At 53.0% G+C, this 18,574-nt stretch overlaps 4 protein-coding genes and 1 pseudogene across 5 annotated transcripts; 4 read left to right on the plus strand and 1 right to left on the minus strand.

Annotated features, from left to right (window-relative positions):
- Positions 1-3,337: 3,337 nt before the first annotated feature.
- Positions 3,338-4,583, plus strand: HD553DRAFT_325085 (uncharacterized protein; the record flags this gene model as incomplete). Its single annotated transcript, XM_046181570.1, has 2 exons — positions 3,338-3,889; positions 4,023-4,583. 2 exons carry the CDS (start codon positions 3,338-3,340, stop codon positions 4,581-4,583), a joined length of 1,113 nt encoding a protein of 370 aa, XP_046035132.1.
- A 1,997-nt stretch (positions 4,584-6,580) lies between these two features.
- HD553DRAFT_t70 lies at positions 6,581-6,689 on the plus strand (annotated as a pseudogene). Its single transcript has one exon. The product of its transcript is annotated as a tRNA-OTHER (tRNA).
- Positions 6,690-7,029: 340 nt separating this feature from the next.
- On the plus strand, positions 7,030-13,784 carry HD553DRAFT_67812 (uncharacterized protein). Its single transcript, XM_046184413.1, has 6 exons — positions 7,030-8,557; positions 8,667-11,188; positions 11,257-12,021; positions 12,088-12,571; positions 12,651-13,305; positions 13,407-13,784. The coding sequence occupies exons 1-6, from the start codon at positions 7,225-7,227 to the stop codon at positions 13,549-13,551; spliced, it is 5,904 nt and encodes a 1,967-aa protein (XP_046035133.1). The 5' UTR covers positions 7,030-7,224; the 3' UTR covers positions 13,552-13,784.
- A 1,134-nt stretch (positions 13,785-14,918) lies between these two features.
- Positions 14,919-16,016, plus strand: HD553DRAFT_297939 (uncharacterized protein; the record flags this gene model as incomplete). Its single annotated transcript, XM_046178564.1, has 3 exons — positions 14,919-15,276; positions 15,349-15,431; positions 15,508-16,016. The coding sequence occupies exons 1-3, from the start codon at positions 14,978-14,980 to the stop codon at positions 16,014-16,016; spliced, it is 891 nt and encodes a 296-aa protein (XP_046035134.1). The 5' UTR covers positions 14,919-14,977.
- On the minus strand, positions 16,008-18,295 carry HD553DRAFT_314366 (uncharacterized protein). The gene is made up of 7 exons (XM_046180341.1): positions 17,780-18,295; positions 17,179-17,716; positions 17,070-17,084; positions 16,838-16,983; positions 16,731-16,755; positions 16,423-16,658; positions 16,008-16,331 (listed from the first exon to the last, which is right to left on the minus strand). Exons 1-7 carry the CDS (start codon positions 18,238-18,240, stop codon positions 16,085-16,087), a joined length of 1,668 nt encoding a protein of 555 aa, XP_046035135.1. The 5' UTR covers positions 18,241-18,295; the 3' UTR covers positions 16,008-16,084.
- Positions 18,296-18,574: the final 279 nt, after the last annotated feature.

Below are 18,574 nucleotides of genomic sequence, written 5' to 3' on the forward strand. Positions count from 1 at the left end.
ATAGAATCTCAATCCCTGAGAGAGGGGGTTGACAGTGCTTCGTCAGAGCAATCCGCTTCGCTTGGAACCGAGCGCTCGGCCAGGCCAGGCCATGAAGACGGAGAAAGTCAGTGTCACACACCGACATCGTCTGTCAGAGCGATGAGCGAGCAGGGGAATTCGTATAAATCTACATTCAGTTGGCCCAGTAGAAAAGATTGATGGAAGTAAAGTTTGGAGAAATTCAAGACCCACATTGTAGCAGACACGCCCAGCGGTTTCATGCGTCACGAGAAATGCCGGATTTTGGAGACAATGGCTCGATGAATCGGTCCTTTGTCTGAATGATGTGACTCTCTTACTTTACCTGATGCGATATTTTTATTGGATGATCGGCGTCCGGATGTTCGTGTTGTTCGGGGTATTGGAAGTTGCACGCGATTGCTGAGTGAATCCGGATGAACTCGGACTCTGATTCTTCTATTCCATCCTGTGGACGCGAGCAAGGCGTTCGCAAACGTTTCTTCATCGTTACCCAATCGATGACGATGACAATCTTCAGAAATCACGTCATAGATGACGCCATGTATATCGTGTCACAAGCCATTCGAAATGGGGGTGCCGTCTCCTTTGTGTCCCGTAAGCCTGTCGATGTTGGGATCGCTTCGTCTACTGTATATAGGTATTCCTTGCTACAAGCTTGAAGCAAGATCTAACGGTTGAATTCTCTGTGGCGATCTGCTTCTTCACGCAACCATCTCACCCACCCGACCTCTTTAACCAATTTGATCAGTGAAAGTGCACACATATCATAAGCAGTAGTGATTACAATATGGATGCCTTGAAGGAATTCAAGACTATCGTCGAATCTACGAACGATGAACTCTTCTTCCAGGGACTTCTTGCGTATATCGATACGAGTCCCGACATGATACAAAAGAGACTTGAGGTGGCAAAGGGAAGTGGCGCGGATGCCGGCCAGCAATACTTTCCACACATATTGCATGCACTGCAAAGTCACCTTCACACGGAAGTTGAAGGTAGCCTCGATCTGTCAGCTTATCTTCTTCAAGATCGCGTCATATACCACAACGATATACTGGCGTCGGAGGGATTGATAGACCGGGAAATCACGGTCGGCGAAATAGTGATAGGTCTCTTTTGCTATCTCTCCAAAAGGAAGAATATTGCGGGGTGGTCTCCTGGCGACCATGTTGGGCGGAAACACAGCGAAGCACAGCTCAACTTGAGAGGTTTGGACGACGGATTGGCAGATATCATCATCATGCAGTACGCTCATCGGGAGGTCAGGTTTCCTCTCGCCCTTGACGCGTATCTCACCGAGAGCAATCGCACAGGGAATCTACCAACCATCATTCAAGCCGTTCTCGAGCACAGGGATATCCACCAAAAGCATTTGGGCGGGATCTCCCAATGTCGAGACTATGTCTGCCAAATTCCTTCCAGCGGGATGTAAAATCGTCAATCTTGCCGGAGCTTTGGCTTGGATACTGAATCTGAGAGTAAAAGCCAAATTCGGTAAACCGCTCTGGGTGGGGTGGCAGAAGTACTTAGATGAAGAGCCAAACGGAGAACGTTGCTTCTTGCCGTCTTCCGATACTCGAACCCTCGATTCTGAATTCTCGGCAGCCTGCCACACCAGACCGTGTGACAGCTCTCTCAGATCGCAAGACCTGTCAACCACTGTGTCGTCTCTCGCTCAGACACAGAGCCAGGGACTATCCGCTACGTCAACCGCAAGGGGTATATCAGAACAGGGAGACTCTGTCGCTCAAGATGATGGCAGAAAAGCGAAAGCTAAACGGGACAGATCTGTCATGGAAGCAGAGCTCCGTAGCACAATGGCGAATCAGATCCTCAGTGACATAAGAACGCAGATCCCAAAACTGGGTTTCGTTTTTACTCCCATCAGGCTTCCGCATTTTTTCGTGAGGTTTCAAAATTATATCGACCGGGGCTACCCCCTACCGAGCGACTCGAGATACTGCATTGCGGACAAATCAATGAAGCCAGAGACTTCCAGGAAATTCTTGGAATGCGCTGCGATGATGCTTGCTAGCGATCACCCCGCGGAATCTCGGTTGAAGCAGGTCGCAGACCTCTTGAGATTGCGATCTTTCCAGACGAATCGTTCAGTATCTGACATTTTGAAGGCGATGAAAAAACTGTACAAGAACAATGAAAGCCCAGAAAATTCCGCAGGACTTGTGTCTGACCGAGAGGTCGAACTCAGCTCCGAGAGGACAATCATCACTACTTCAACGAAGCAGTCTACGTTCTCCACTGTTCAATCCACGGACACGAATATAACTCGCGCGTTACTCTCTCAACGTTTTGTATAACTATCTTTATTTGTCAGTGGTTAGACTTCGACCTTGTATGGTAGCAATTACCGGTTGTGCACCTAGTATGGTATCTCCCGGTCGGCTAGAGGAAAATCGGACGTTCTTAAGACAGGCGCGATTGATCTTATTGGGGCTTAGGGGGAAAGCTTAGCTATAGGTAAATCTGCTTCGGGTCGCCATGTATCGCACAGATACGTAAGATGTTGAGATCTACCTAGAACCGAATTGGAAGCACCTCACAGCCTCAATCTGTATTTACGACTACCAAGGATTACATGGATCCCGTGGGCCAGGGGTAGTAAGATCGATTGTAACGGCTATCACAAGGATGAAGCCTAGCTGAGCTCCTAGAGCAGTGTTTCTGTCTAGATGCAGCTGTCTGTCACCAAATGATGTCACCAACTGAGAACTGTACTTCTTACGTTATTGCCAGATTACCACTGCCTGGACCGGTGGCTCAATCTTGTGGGACAGATACGGGAGGCAATGCCATATCTCCTGACGGGACCATTTGTCGGGCGCCATCGGTCAATACGCTAGCGAGGAAGGCACAACTGATTCGTGAAGACAATCATCTCAGTGTCTTGCTTTGTGCACATTATGAACAGTGTGTTATCGTTGGGAATGTCCACTGCATGCATATATTCCCTGAACCAGATTCAAGTGCAACGCGGAAAGACCTGAAGACGGTGGCATGAACGAAGGAGGAAGCGGAATGGCGTGCTTCACGCCCCACTGGCACGTGGTCAGGAGCAGCATTCATGGCAGAGATTGCGGCATTCGTTCGCGAACAAAGGAAGGACAGAGAAGCGTACCTCGACATCGCTGTGACTCGAGGCTAATCTCAGCCTACGCGAACATGGTATATATAATCTGTCAAGACGTAAGATTCTGGATCGCGCTATTCCCGTCACATCTTACCTAGCCTCCGTCTATTCAGGGTTCGTGGTCGAAGTCCCGTGAGAAGCATTCCCAGAAGGATCACGTACAACATGCATCTTACCAACGCCAAACAAGCTTCAGTAGTCAGCAAAGTTCAAGCACAAATCATTGCGGTCGATATCCGTGCAGAAGTCGAAGCCACCTTGTTCGAACATCGTGGGACGAGTGCGGCGATTGCTTCTCTATGGGTAAATTCCGGAAAGCCTATGCACGAAAAAGGTCTAGAAAGCTACATACCACTATTACCGGCTCAGTGGATACCTGAGCCGCATGACGATGCGAGAAGGTGGCTAGACCGGCACCTACTCCTCCAGGTCGCAAAAAGGCTGGTAGAAAAGCTGACAAAGAGAAAGGCAGCAGCGGCGAAGAAGAAGGAATTCAGGCTGCAAGATCGTAAGCGAGCGGAGTATGCCTCCAACACCTTCGAAGACCATCAACGATCTTATTCTGGACTCGAGATCGCCAGCTCCGGTCACCTGACACAGCTGAGGGTCGGTGGGTCGTCAGTATATGACGATGGCATTGAGGAAATCGATGACGCAGCGCCCGGACCAAGTCAATTTTTAGATCCTGTATCGCAACACGATTCGAAGACTGGCGAAGTCAGTCATAATGGTCCCAGGTAAAATTGACCCTCATGACTCATGCTTCCTCAATGTCACAACGACTCACGATATTCTTTGTTCTGGCTCTACCAGCTGTGCGTCCCACTCATATCCGTCGAAAAGCTTACAGCCTGAAAACTCATACGGAAAGAGGCGTGAAGCTGCTGCCGATGAAATTAGGAGGATTGTGAACGAAATTGGACTCCTGCGTTTCGTCTTCTTCCTTACATATGACACCAAATTCGAGTTCTTTGTGCAACTCAGAGGATTTCTAGAGGCGGGTAACTCGCTGCCGAGTTTCGTCAACGTGAATCCCCGGCCGTGGAATAACCGCGCTGGAGTGTATATGAAGATGGCTGGGGGCTTGATATCCAGTGCTGTTCCCGCTGCCGATGGTCTTCAACTGAAGGTCGCGCAACTGATTCACTTGAAATACGAGCAGATGGCAGGCACCGATTTTAAAATCTTCAGAGAACATTACGAGTACGAGCAAAAGTATAACCTCCTCCGCCTGCAGCAGAGTGACAATGGGGAAAGTCTTCTTCAAACGGTACCGGGCGTCGAAGCGAGCGGCCAATCTGACCAGCAGATACACAAGTCAACGGAAAGGTCAACTTTTCCTGAAGCGGATTCGGTCACTTCAGCGTGCACTTCAATCACAGTCAACTCTGCAGCAACATATCAGCTCTAGCACCCCGCTCGGATTCCTGAATCAGCTTGATAGGCCATCAGGGAAAGATCGGGCGAGGGTCTCGCCGGAATTTCAATGACCAAGTACTTAAGTAGTAGTGTTTGTAATAGAAGCGGTTAGTACCACGAGATGTTGATGTATCAAGTGCATCCTGTGGCCATAGCTAGACTGCTTATTCCAAGACATGGATAGACGGCATCATTAGAAAAAACGTCCTGGTTCAGAGCATAAGAGCGGATGCAATCAAGCATATCATTTCAACCCGGCCTCTTGTGATTGCTCTGAATAAGGGAGGAATCCCAAAAGCCGTTCAGGTGAGTTACCTTACGGGCCAACTCTAGGCCTTCATGTGAGACCCGGCTGATTGGAACTTCATCGCATCAGCTACGCTTCTTTAGTTGTCGCCTGTTGCCAATCCCATCAGACTGAGCCGATACCCACGTTTGCAGAGCATGTCAGAGTGATGATTTTGGAACGCGATCGCATTATATGGCGCTTAATGGATATTGAACCACATCTTCCTTGCGTCGGCGCTCTGCTCGGCGACGCCACACGCGCCTATATCACGCTTGCTGGGAATGATAACATGAACAAAGGAGTGGACTCCCCAATTCTGATGGACCGGTTTTATTGGCTTAGTGGATTTGGCTATAAAAACCACACAGCATGAGGATATTGGAAAGCATTTCCTTTTCAGCCAACAGACAACTCTTTCCTTGTAACCCGTGTTTCCTACACTTGCTACATCACTCTACCTCTCATACACAATCTTACGATGGCAAACGAATCCAAGGCCGACTCCAATGATACCATGAAGGACATGTTAGAGAACCCCATCGAATATCAAACATTCGCTCAGCTCCTTTCGGGATTGGACAAGTTTCTGAAAGACTATTTGAACAGAAGTGAAGATTTGGATGTCCTTACAGAGCAATGGGAATGTGGTGTGCTCAAGCAAAGGTCTCCTGGCTCATCTGGCTACATAATCAAGAAATACCTTGATCTTGACACAGTTGCTAGGCGAGCAGGTCCAATCCTCGGCGTCAAGGAGATGAGATCAAATTACATAGCTGGCAGGCACAGACGCCCAAAGCCCAATCCCCAGTGGCGGACGCTTGGCAAATTATAACAGCTAGCAAGTTGTAAATGGCTGTCATCGCTGATGAAGTCTTGGGACTTTCGAGACCCGCGAAACTGGGATGAATGGTTTCAGGGAGAAGTTGAGTCTCTGAAAAGCCAGCCGATCAGCTCTGCCGGTCCTATCACGAAGAAGAGGACCGCGTCATCCCTCGAGGACCACGAGTCCGGCGATGTGGTCCCACCTGTGACGAAGCTTCCTCCATCACCACGACCCCCTCGACGGCCGGCACCGCTGTCGCTGTTTCAGCCTGCGAAAAGGACCTTTCTACTGCTGCTCCGCCTTTCAGCGATGTTTCTGGGACAACAGTCGCAAGCGCATCCACAAAGATCACCACCGAACCGTCTACCATGATCTCCGTCGTGCCAGGTCGAGCGAAGCGCTCGAGGCGACGCTAACGTGGACTAGCTGAGCGCGACGGTCAGACAGCAAATCAATGAGGCTGACAGGGACATAGAAGGATTGGGATTCCTTGACGCTTGCTATAGATAGAGAAGAACATGTATCGTATCATAAATGCCATGGTTAATCTTGATAACACAAACGATTAGCGGCCGAGCTAGATGGACAGCTAATATGCCACGGCTGATAGCGTGTTCAGCGCCACTAGAATGCTGGATTGCTGGTCGATCAAGTATCAGTTCCAGTAGGACTGTGCGAATATCGGAGGCGTTTACATCCAGCACGCAGTGGAAGGAGTAAACTTGGTAAGCTAGATAAGCGAAACTTGATGCGTTATTATATATACAGTGAGGTGGGCGCGTGAACGGAACGCTTTGTTAGCGATTTGCTGGGCGCGCGTTCCTTCAAGGCGCGAATGTATGTGTATAAGAAAGAGAAAAAAAAACCCTCGAGTCTCGGAGACGTGGGAGAGTGGTCTAATCCGCCGTGTTAAGGTCTGTATTCTGATGTCAAGATTCAAAGTCCCGCGGTCCTTCGGGGCGAGCGTTCGAATCGCTCCGTCTTCATGGTCTTTTTGCCCTGCATGCGATGCGCACTTTCGCTTGTTTTTGGGCTACAATGTCAGCTCCTGAGAGCTTGAAGTTGTAGTCCAGTGCATGGACGTCTTCCATGGCCTTGTATGTCATCGTTTTTGCTTCCTTAATCTTGCAATACTGCAGCTGCAATCTCATCGTCAGTTTCGCTTGATCAGAAGAGGTGGTGATCGTCCCTCGGACACTTCCTTTGATTCCGCGGGCTTGTTGTCACCCGAGACCCCCCCGGACCCTAAGCAGCCAGCAACCACGATATGTCGACATGATATACATGATATCGTTGTCGTACAGCTACGATCCCTTGACATAGAAACGCTTCAAGGCGCATAACCAAGCACACCGACATGGTCCTGCGTCGCCAGTAAAGCTAGGCAGATCGGCGACGTAACCGCGACCATGACAACTCGAAATCACGACCCGTACGACACTTAGACAACAAAACCCGATCGACCGACTCTATCTCCCTTCATTCGACTACAATCGTCTCGACACCGAAACATACATCACCATGCTCGGACCATCAAAGATCCCGGTCTCTCCATCCCGGAACCGGGTGCCCGTCTATCCCTCCCACTTGCCCACAACGCCTCCTCCTACGTCCGGCTCTTCCCCCTCGCTCGGCGTTCGAAGAGTCAGCTCGCCTGCGACCCACGAACTCAGGTCAGGTGGGAGCACACCTAGAGCTAGAATTCGGAGACCTAGCGAGATGGTAGATGGTCAAGCTCAAAAGAGTCACCAACAGAACGTTTTCGGTACACCACCAGGGACTGGGGCGACGATGGCTTTACCGATCACGCCGAGTACGAGCGGGGAGACGGACGTCTTTACCAGTCCCAAAGGTTCAGGATCAGGATCTGGATCTGGAGCCGGAGCGGGGCTGGCAAGAAGACCTGCCGATAGAAGAAGACCGTCTGGGACGTTACCGGGGGATATTGCCGATCAGCTTTCTCCTGGGCGAAGCTTGCTTCCTCGTCGGATCAGCTCTGACCACGATCGTGCTGCAATAACAACAACAAGCCATCCTCTTCCACCTCGTCGTCCCTCGCAACCTCAGATAGACACATCGTTTCCTCGCCGAAACGTCACCCCTGGCCGGGCTCGAAAACCGCCTGTCAGATCCCCTCATCCTCATTCACAGTCCGACCTAGAAGCAGATACAGAAGCAGGTGACAACTCAAGCATCCAGAGCGGACATCCTTCGGCAAGTTCGTCTAAAGCTGGAACACCGTTGATGGATATTGATGGGGACGGGTTCCCCTTGCCGAACGGCTACAACCCGAACCAAACATACAGTCAGAATCATGGTTATGGCCAGGGGAGCAGCAGGTTACCGGTCCCGAAATCGTCTTCCTCATCGTCCCGCCCGGGGAGCATTCGAAGAGGATCCTCGACATCCGCTCATCAAAGCCTTAATGAGCATAGTCGACCGGGGAGTTCGCGCTCGGATCTGAGCCAATCCAGTTCCCGACCTTCCGACAAGGAAAAGGATAGAGATAGGCCTACAAAGTCTAGACCTGCAACTCCATCGGCTGTTGGATCTCCTTCGCGGTCGATTCGAGCTGGGTCTGAGCGCGGGGTTCCACCGTTACCGGGTCAGAAACTGGACTACAAGTCACCCTCTTCTTCGGCTTCGCCATACGGTTCGCCGAGGGGGTCGACGGACAACCTGCCTGGTCTGCACGGATATGGCAATGGACTGGGGCAAGGAAGTACGCCGGGCGGATCGCGAATACCTCTACTGGGCCCGGTCTTGGGGACGAGAAGGGCTTCTGAGGGTCGAAAGATGAGTTCAGGCGGGACGGATGGGGAAGAGGTGGGTAGGGAGCGATTGGGAGGTTTTGGTGAGTTGAATCATCCCGACGCGTCGCGTTCAGGGTCGGCGATGTCATCGTCATCGGCTGAGGCTTATCCTGGGACGTGGGTGTATGTTGATTTTGTGATCCGGACTAGGTACAGGTTCGGGTTCGAGACGACCTTCAGAATCGATCCTCAGCACCTCGCCTCCTCTCTCACCTACCCGCCGTCGGCTCGGATCAAACTCGGCCCTCTCAACGTCCCCACCACAGTCATACTACAAAGGAGCCATCGTCACTGACCCTTCAAGCGTGGTCATCCCCAATCGAAGATCGTCCATCCCCTCAAACTCTGATCCAAGTTCGATCGCCGCCGTCTCGTACAACGCGTCTACCGGAGTGATTGACCTCAATTCGCCTAATCCGGGTAACGACACTTCGGCTGGCTTTCATCCGGTTGCACCGTCCGTCAGTCCACGGATGAGCAGCCTTCCGCCTTCGCAGATTCCAGGGACGACGAGTAGCGCTGCCTCATCAGCGATGTCCAGCCCGGTTGAGAGGACCGCTCCAGGGCTAGCTGGACTAGGGATCTCGACGGACCACCTCCCGCGTCGTAATTCAGGTTCTATCTCGCCTGTACCGATTCCTATTAAGTCTCCTGCACGGGCCAAGACCCCTACCAACTCGAACCAGTCTAGCCACCTGAAGCGGGACAAGGATGGGTTCCTCGCGCCTGCTCCGCCTGGGACGTACCGCGCGCCAGAAACACGAGGGGGAGTCGACTTGGTAGAGACTCCTGGGGGTAGGAGATCGAAAGGCCCGGAGCACGAGGGGGAGACGGTAGGACAGCGCAGGAACCAGCCGGAATTACGGATAGACCCTCCGGTCCCGCCTGTTCTGAGAGGTCCTTCCCGGAACAACTCGTCGGGGACGTTGTTACAGCCTCCGCCTGGACCTTCGCGGACGTCCAGTCAAGCATCGGTTGGGAGCTCGATCACCCGGTACGCCACGCCGCCTAGCACCATCTCCGGGGTCCCGCTTCACCCTGTCGAGGCGTCGGCAGTCTCTCCAGGAAACAACTTGGCTGCCGGGTCGATGTATACTCGGGTGAACACTGGAGACTTCAAGGATGGGCCGACACCGCCTATCCCGGCTAGAAATCCGTTGAGACGTAGAGCGAGCACGAAGGATGGATCGACGATCAGTCGAAGTCTAACTGGGACGCCGACCGAATCGGATTCTCCGAATATCGAGATCGATGACAAGAAGAACCAGACCTTGCGGCAAGTGCAGAGTCAGGACGTTGGGAGCGGCGATTTGCGTGATAGCGTGGTCTCGGTTTACTCGCAGCCGAGCGCACAACCGTTCTCAGCCAACAGTACCATGTCTTCTGGTTCCGAGACCACGATCGGTCCAGGACTCGGTGCCACCCCTCAGAACAAGCGAGACTTGCGTATCGACGTGACGTCCCGTGTCGCCGTGACCAAGACTGGTGGAGAACCGCCCACCACTGCCGAGATGGTTCGCGTCATGGGCTTTGCAGCCGAACTCGAGGCCAAAGAGAGCGAGGCAGATGCTACCGGTGCCACGACTGTATCGAACCCCAGCCGAGCTGGGCTCCAAGTACCAGACATCCGCAAGACATTACCTGACACGCCAGAGGAAGATACGCCGCGCTCGGGCATCTCGGAGCAAGCGGGTCGGTTACGAGACGAACGATATCGATATCCTCAGCGCGGCGACCCTGCCGTCCGACATGCTGTCTCTCAGTCACAACTACCGTCACCCTCAAAGAGCCCTTCTATGCCGGACTTTGCCTTTGCCGCGGGCGCAAATAGCCATGGATCCCTCTCGTCCACGAATCTGCACGCAAGCTACTCGACGGCACCTCGTGAGAGGCCGGCTCTTCTTTCGCGTCCTTCAAGGCCCCCGATGGTTCACACCCGATCACAATCGAGCCCGGTCTCACCCTTAATCAACGTATCCGAGGCATCGCCGTTGTATTCGCCGAGCAGCATGACGCCGACAACTCGGATGACGAAGCGCGCTCATCTCATTCACGAGATCTGTTCAACGGAGCGATCTTATGCCAATGACCTCGCGCTCATCCGAGACGTCTATCTGCTCAAAGTGGGGCCGTCGTCCGCACAATCAGCCACGTCGACGTTCCTCAGCAAGAGCAGCGGATGGACATCGCCGGGTGAGCACAGCGGCGGCAGTCGACTCTCCGCTTATACCATAGACAGCACAATGACGAGTCGTACGACGCCCGAATCGAGCATGCACGCTGGGAGCAAGCAGGATCTAGGTCAAGTTTACGATTCCAGCGGTCCCAGCGAGAGTACGGTACGGCCGGAAATGGGACGTAGCGCGTCGATCACGTCGAACGGCGCCTGGCCTGGCGGATCGGCCAAACGGAGGTCAGGCATGTACTCGCCTTCTATCGAATCATCACAAGCTGTCCCTGCTCCGCGTCGAAGACATACGGTATCCGAGGTGATCTCGCCTTCTGACACGCGGACGCTGTTCATCAATCTCGAACAGATGGCCGCGTTCGCAGACGAGCTCGCTACGGCGTTCGAGAAGGCGCTTGGGGATGCGACCGGCGCTGAGCCTATCTTGAAGGAAGGTCAAGAAGATCTGATCTCGGACAGGCTCGGCGAGGTCTTCGTCAGCGTAGTAAGTTTCGGTTGGTCTTATAGGTCGAAGCATAATGTCTGACCGCTCATACTATGCCGTCATCGCAGATCCCGAGGATGACCAACATGTACACGGTGTATTGTGCGAGACAGGCGCAAGCCAATACCCGCCTTCTCGAGCTCATGCAGGACGCCAAGACAGCAAGCTATCTTCAAACCTCTTGGGCCTCGATCCAGCCCTTCACCAATGCGTGGGATCTGGGCTCGATGCTGATCAAGCCGGTACAGCGAGTCATGAAGTATCCGCTTCTCTTTGGCGACCTGCTGCACTGTACCTCGCCGGTACATCCAGACTACTTCAACCTCCGCAAGGCGTTCGAGGGGGCGACTTCGATTGCAGGCGAGATCAACGAGGTCAAGCGACGTAAAGATGTGGTTGAGAGGATCATCAGCAAGGACAGCAAGAAACGACCCTCGACGACTGGTTCGACCACTGGTAGCAAGGACGTCAAGGTCTTTGGCATGTCAGCCAAGTTTAGGGAAAAGTTTGGCAAGAGCAAGGACAAGGACAAGGTCGGCTCGTCGATGATGAGCGGGAGCACGGCGAACTTGACGGCGATCGTTCCCGGATCCGAACGACAGCTGTACGAGCTGGTCGGTAGACTAGACGCCGCCGACCAGGTTGTACGCAAGGTCGGCAAGGAGATCAACATGTGGCCCGATAAGGTTAGGGACACGTGGCAGGCGCAAAAGAACATGATGATCAGCTGGACATCGGTGATTCGACTGGACGGGAGCGACTTTGGCGACGAGCGGATCGACATGTATGCCAACATGGTCGACGACCTGATGGACAGGCCGTGGATGCAGTTGGTTAGCCCGATGTGACATTCTAGGATAGATTGCTTCATACTGATCGGTATTTGCCTCGATTACCAGGACAACGACGTACGCAACACGGTCATGCCCATGTTCTCCACTCTGCTTCGCCTCGGTGTCAACCCCAAACGTCTTGTTCAGAAACGCGAATCCCGCCTGACAGACTATACCAAGTTCCAAAGCGCCCGTTCCAAATCCGACGTCAAGGCGCTCGACAAGTCGGTCACTCAGGGCGCAGAGGATTTCGTCGCCCTACACACTCAGCTTTTGGAAGAGCTCCCCGCGTATATCGAGGGGTACAGCAAGATCCTCGAGCTGGCTCTGGCGCAGTTTGCCAACGCCCAAGCGAGATTTTACGATTCGGTGCGGAATAAGCTGAGGGAGTATCTCTTGCTATGGACCGCGGCGGAGGAGGCCGAGTATCACCGTGCGGGTGTGCGAGATCTGGAGATCGAGGTCTTGGATGGACAGAGGATCGTGAAAGGGTGGCACGAGGGTTGGAAACCGTTCATGCAGCAGATAGAGGCATTGAGGATTAGTTATCGTGAGTGGCCGGTCTCGAAATCTGGTGTCAATCCGTAGGGGAAATACAGCGAATTGACGATCTCAAATCTCATCATCAGCCGGCATGAACCGTACCGGAACGACATCCCGCGTTTCATCGCAGACGAGCTCGACCTCCCAACTCCTCCGCAACCCGAGCTATCAGGGTCAGGGTCAGACCCAAAGCCAGAACCAACAACCCCAAGGTCTAGGTATATCTCGCCCGACCGACGTCCCGGGAAACCGAGCCCGCTCGACCTCGTTCCTGACGCGCCGAAAGTTGGAATCGAGACCCAGCTCGATCATCTCTGAAGCACCGTCGATGACGAGGCATCCGAGCGATATCACAGATCGAGCGGAGGTTTCCATGTTGACTACCAGTACGGGAGGGAGGACGGTCGGACCTACGTCGACCGGGTTGATGTCAACTTCGGTACCGTCAACTTCTCACTTCGTGCCCCCTCACCACCACAACAATCATAACCTCCCCCCAACCCCGCTTCTCACCTCGAACCAAAACCCCGGCTTATCCCCCCTCCTCCCCTCTTCCACGTCGATGGACTTCCTAACCCAAAGCCCCTCATTGGGCAACGACGGCAACCCGCTAGAATGGACGGACCAACCGGCATTGTATCAGTGTGCGTGTGTGGCGGACTTCAAGCTGGGCGTCAGGAAGGGAAGGGTTTGGTATGCGGGTTTACCCTTTTTGGATATGGACGAGGGGGACGTCATTGAGTGAGTCCCGGATTTCGTCATCTGACTCTGACGTTGAAACTGCGAATTTGGTGCGATGCTAAAGCAAACCCTTTTTTTCTCCTTGTTCGTGCATCTCGTAGTATCCTCAACGAAGTCGGTCGGGTGGATCAACTGGCCGACCTGCCCATCGACGTCGGGGTCCCGGACGACGGGCTGTTGGTAGGGAAATCTATGGAGGGTAATGTGGGACTTATATTATGCTCGTTCTTGGAACCATTACGTTGAGGCTGGGTAATGGATGCAAACGGAGGCGGACAAGCAAGATCTCAGAAACAGGGGCAAAATGGGGAGATCTATACAGTAGACCCAAGATCCGCTTCGCGCGGCAGATTTAACGAAGGACAGTCGAGTGGTTGTAGATACGTTTTGTACGACGGTTAGGGTGAATGGATTGTATATCTCTCTCGATCTCTCGAGGTATGGTAGAACTGCATATAGCTATAGATATACCCCCCTTATCTGCGCGGTGGATACCCCTTGCAATGAAGATGTGAACAGCACATGTGATGGTCAGCACGTGTATAATGGCAGACCATATACTATCACCCTTCAAAAATGGTCGTACATGTGGCCTTATTACTGCTTACCTCGCCCAGCTCATGATTGTTCAATAATATCTCGTTGACTGCAGCAAAACGGTGCGTGCGAGACCGAATTGAAGACCGTTGCGGCCTTGACCACCGGGACTGCCGCTTCGAAGTGAGCAAAGTCTTCATCCTTGATGTTTAAGAGATAAGTGACGGTTGGGCGCCAGATGCTGGAGTATCGGTTTGGGTGGAGATGGTTGGCGGCAAGATGTGCGTCCTCCTCGGCCGAAGACGAGCATATTTGTGTAAATGCTCATTGACTAGGCTCGGGCAAGAACCGACATGAGCCCGATGTGAAACGCAATAGGGATATCGATTTTCAAGGTGGTTAGGTAGTCCTGTAGCTTGAGAACAGTTCGTCGGGGTTTGGTGATAGCGAGCCGGCCAAAGTGTCGGTTTTGATGAAGGATCATATGATCGCGGGGATGAATTCAATGGAGACAGCCATGCAAGGACTTGGGCTACCCATGGTTGGTGGCGTACGGAGAGTTTGATGGCAAAGGGTATATCGCGCGGGTGCTGTCTCGTACGTGTAGTAGAATGTGTACGAATGCGATGAGTAATGATTGCGAACATGATGGACCGCATATTACATCGGAAATCAGAAATCTGCTGAATGTGATCTTGCTCGTGCCGGAGGTGGACAGCCGTAGTGCGCTCGCACAGGGAACGCCTGTCAACGCAGGCAACTACACCTTGAGACCCCCCCTCTGATTGTACAGCAGCACGCTCTAGCAGTTCTGTCTAGGATGCCATCTGTACGCGCATGCTACCCCTCGATGGATGATATCGCCTCCTGTACATCTCGACATGTCGACAAGATACCCTGAACATTGCAATAAGTAGTAGTCTCACTCTGCCTCTAGTCTGTTGTGGCGTCGAGAGACGATGAATATGCTTCCGACGTTGATCTGCTTCCGAAGAGCACGACCTCGACCTTTTGCAGGATCGTGGTATCATTTGTTTGCACTTGCCGCTACCGTTCGATGGAATTGATCTGAACTGCTCTTGAACAGCTCTGCCTCTCCCTCTCGGTAGAGAATACAGCTATAATACCTCCCGGCATGACGACCTCTCAATCCAAAAGTGACCCCTTCCCGCACGGCAAGCCAAACCATGACCTGCTGCAAAATCTCTCGTTCATGTACCAGGCCAACGTCTACCTGAACGGGCTCGGCTTACGGCCGGCTCAAAGCCAGACAACTGAAGCTGGACCTAGTCGTCTTGGAAGCGAGGGAAAGCATCAGGGCTCGCACCTAGGCAATTCGAAGTCGGTAAACCGGGAGCAGGTATCTTTGTGTGCGATCTCCCGTCGAGCCAACCGGGGTTACGAGTATGCGGCTGAGCACTCCATGCTCAAGACGTGAGTCGTCCAGGCAGAGGGAGGTGAAGTTTCTGCACGAGTTGACTTGCCGTCCGTCTTCAATTCTCGTAGTGATCCGAGCATCAAGAGAACGTTTTGCTCGAAATGCTATACCGTCCTTGTTCCTGGCTTGACAAGCAAGACCCGGGTGAAAGGTGAGCAACCAGAAGAGAATCAGGAATAAGACGTCAGCTCATCATGTCTTCTTTGCGCTTGACCGATATGGAGCAGTCTCAAAGAAACAGCCTCACCGGATGTCCACGACGTGTCTCCACTGTACCTCTCAATCCTCCCTCCTGGCTCCTCCTCACAACCCTCCCCCCGATCTTGAACCGGCGACTACCGAACAGCCTATCTCTAGTAAAACGCACACAACGAAGCCCTTAGATGGACCTACCCGTCGACAACGCCGCGGAAGACTCGTCCGGCCCGTACCATTCTGGCAACGTCCCGATCACCTCGTCGTACCGACCAACGAGCTGCATCGATATGTTCCCCCTGCGGGTGCCGGAGGGAAGGAGAACAATAAAAGACAACCCAAGCAGGAAAAGGGTCAGGGAAAGAACAAGGGTCTGGCCAAGGCCGAGGCACAGGTTGGAAAAGCTGAGCGCAAGCAGAAGGGCAAGAAGGATTTCGTGCTAGAAACGACTAATACGATTTCAAAGGCGGTCCCCCCTCATACTCAACCTGTTGCGATCTCCGCCGAGATGGACGAAGAGGAGATGATGAACATGCTGTAATTATAATCACCCATCCTCTCTATCGTTGTACGATATTACAAATACAATCGACCTTATCCGCCCTGCCTCTATAACCCACCCGCCTTCCAACTACCCCTAAAGTCGTGGACGACGTCGGCCTGCTCATCGTCCCGCCCCTTTGCCTTGAAATCCGGTTGACCGCCAGGAGAAAAGGCCGTGATCGGGAGTATGAGGACCTCCCCGATACGCATGGGGTGGTCCAGCGCTCGAAGGTCGTGCCACGTGATCCCGTACCGTGCGAGGAGATACGAGAAGACCGAGTCTGACCAGAGTCCCGGGCCTGTGTGCTCCATGCTACCGAAGGCGACGAGTCCGTTCAAGTATAAGTCGACGCGACCAGGGCGGATTATCCAAATCCCGGCTACAGCCAACAAGCACGACTCACATCGGCAAGATCCCCTGTTGCGTCCGTATCATCTTCTTCATCTTCTTCACCTGAGCTTTCCAACCGTTAGGTCGTTCGTCTTTGAGCCTGACGATCTCCTCAGGCAGGACGACCTCGATCTGATGGGCGATGTATTGGGTGGCGTTGACTACCCTTCTCACGGCATCGACGTAGATCGGATGATGAGGTGCTCCGGAGAGCGTCCATTGGCAGATCCCGAGCGGTCTCGGCCAGGACTAGACGGGTTTACACATCGAGTTGGCAGTTAGATTACGTTAATCGGTAATTGCCATCTCCCTTGAACCTACTTTACCCCAGTCCAATAATTGATGACTATCGTTAGAAAAAGGAGAACCTGAACCCCGCTCAGTACTGCGCGCGTGACCCGGTTGCTCAATCACCTCTTAGGACTCACACATCCACATCGATAGCGACCACCACACTCGGTTCTGTCGTTTCTACCACCTTGACCCAATCTTCCTTAGGACCATCCGTCGAGGAGATATCGTATATCTCTGGCTTGATCCTGCCCCAGTCGTCGATCGGTCGGAGCGGATACGTCTGCGTTGGAAAGGGCCCGTAAGACGAGGTTCAGTGTTGGCCGACTTGGAAAATGCAATTCAAGGTCTCGTGAGACGTTGACTTACATCGACATCGGAGTACTGTTTCGGTAGAAAATGAAATTCAGGTCAACGCCTATTGAGACCCATGAACGATCGGGCTTGTCGAGTCTTGAGAGAGAGAGAGGAAACTCACCACACCCCCTTCGAGCAGGACGACCAAGTATCGGAAAAAGTCTGCTCGCATGACCCCTCGCTTCATGTACTCCCACGCCCACATGACGCCGCGTTCTGATACGCTAGGCGCCGCCCGGGAGTCCAGTTCGACCAGGTTGAAACCCTTGTCCGACGACTCATCCGGATTCGAGGCCGAGGTCGAGATCGGAAACGTGGTTTCTGGCTGGATCGTTTCTGTCGGATCTATCGACCCAACAGCATCGTCGATCGGATTCCACTTGGCCTTGCCTTCTATCCACCTCAAAGCCTGCTCGTCGTTGTAGAACTTCCATTCCCACCCGTTTTCCTCGTGCATATCTCTCCATTTCTTTACCCGCTTATCTTCCGGGTCGTATGTCTTGTCGGTCTGATGGATCATCTTGAAGTCGAGCATGCCCGGCTTGTCAGAGTCCGGGTGGCCAAAAGGCAAGGTATATGCAGAGAGAGCAGGGATGAGAAGAGAAGATGTATGTGGTGGAAAGGATCCTCGAAGAAACGAGTTTAGGGTAGAGAGATATCTAAGCGGTTTGAGTGCTGTCAGCCTTAGTAGTCCCGTACACAGCGATCCGGTTGGTGCTCACTCGTCCATCCGCTCTCCTAGCAGGTGATACCGATCCTCTGCTTCTTGACCTAGATCTGCCAGCGTGACTCGATCTAGCTCGACATCCTCATCAGAGAGTAACGCAAGCTCGGAGCCCTCTTGCTGCTTCGAGTCCTCTCTTGACCCGGGATCTGTCTCCAGCACCTCTCCCTCTAAGCCGACCTCGTTTCCTGGAACATGGACTTCCTTTCCCGAATTCTTGACGTCCACTCCCAAATCCAGGTCCGAACCTGCTTCATTCCCACCCGTGAACAGCCATAAGTAGACTCCTGCCGTACTCAACGCTATACAAGCGAGAATCAGGGTATTCCACGCTCTTCTCGTCAAGTTGGGTAAGAAGGACGAGGACGACGTCGACGGTCCTTTGTTTTGTTGACCGAGTGGCAGCGGGAGGTAACCACCCCCCGATCTCGTCGAGAGGAATGCGAATGGGTTCCTCATCTCGTCGGTCCGTCGAGGTGTGGTCTGGGCTGACGTATCATTATTGCTGATAGATATATCGCATCGTCGATATCGAATCTATCGATGAGTGATGAGTGAACAAGAGTCGAGAGCTGACTGCGAGTGCGAGGGACGGCCAAGTCCGCATGGTCGATCGACGATCGAGGTCACGTGATTGCGTGACGACAGGTATGGGTGTGTACTAGTAATCACCTTGTAACTTGCTATGACTTGTATACAGCTCCTTGAAAGCCGTACGCAACCGGAATCTTGGTACCTTTGCTGCTACGACTCGACCGAGCCGGACTGACTTTGGATACAGTCGATCACATCA

The sequence above is a fragment of the Filobasidium floriforme genome (assembly GCF_021052385.1).
Source record: "Filobasidium floriforme strain CBS 6241 chromosome Unknown HD553scaffold_16, whole genome shotgun sequence".
NCBI classification, from domain to species: domain Eukaryota; kingdom Fungi; phylum Basidiomycota; class Tremellomycetes; order Filobasidiales; family Filobasidiaceae; genus Filobasidium; species Filobasidium floriforme.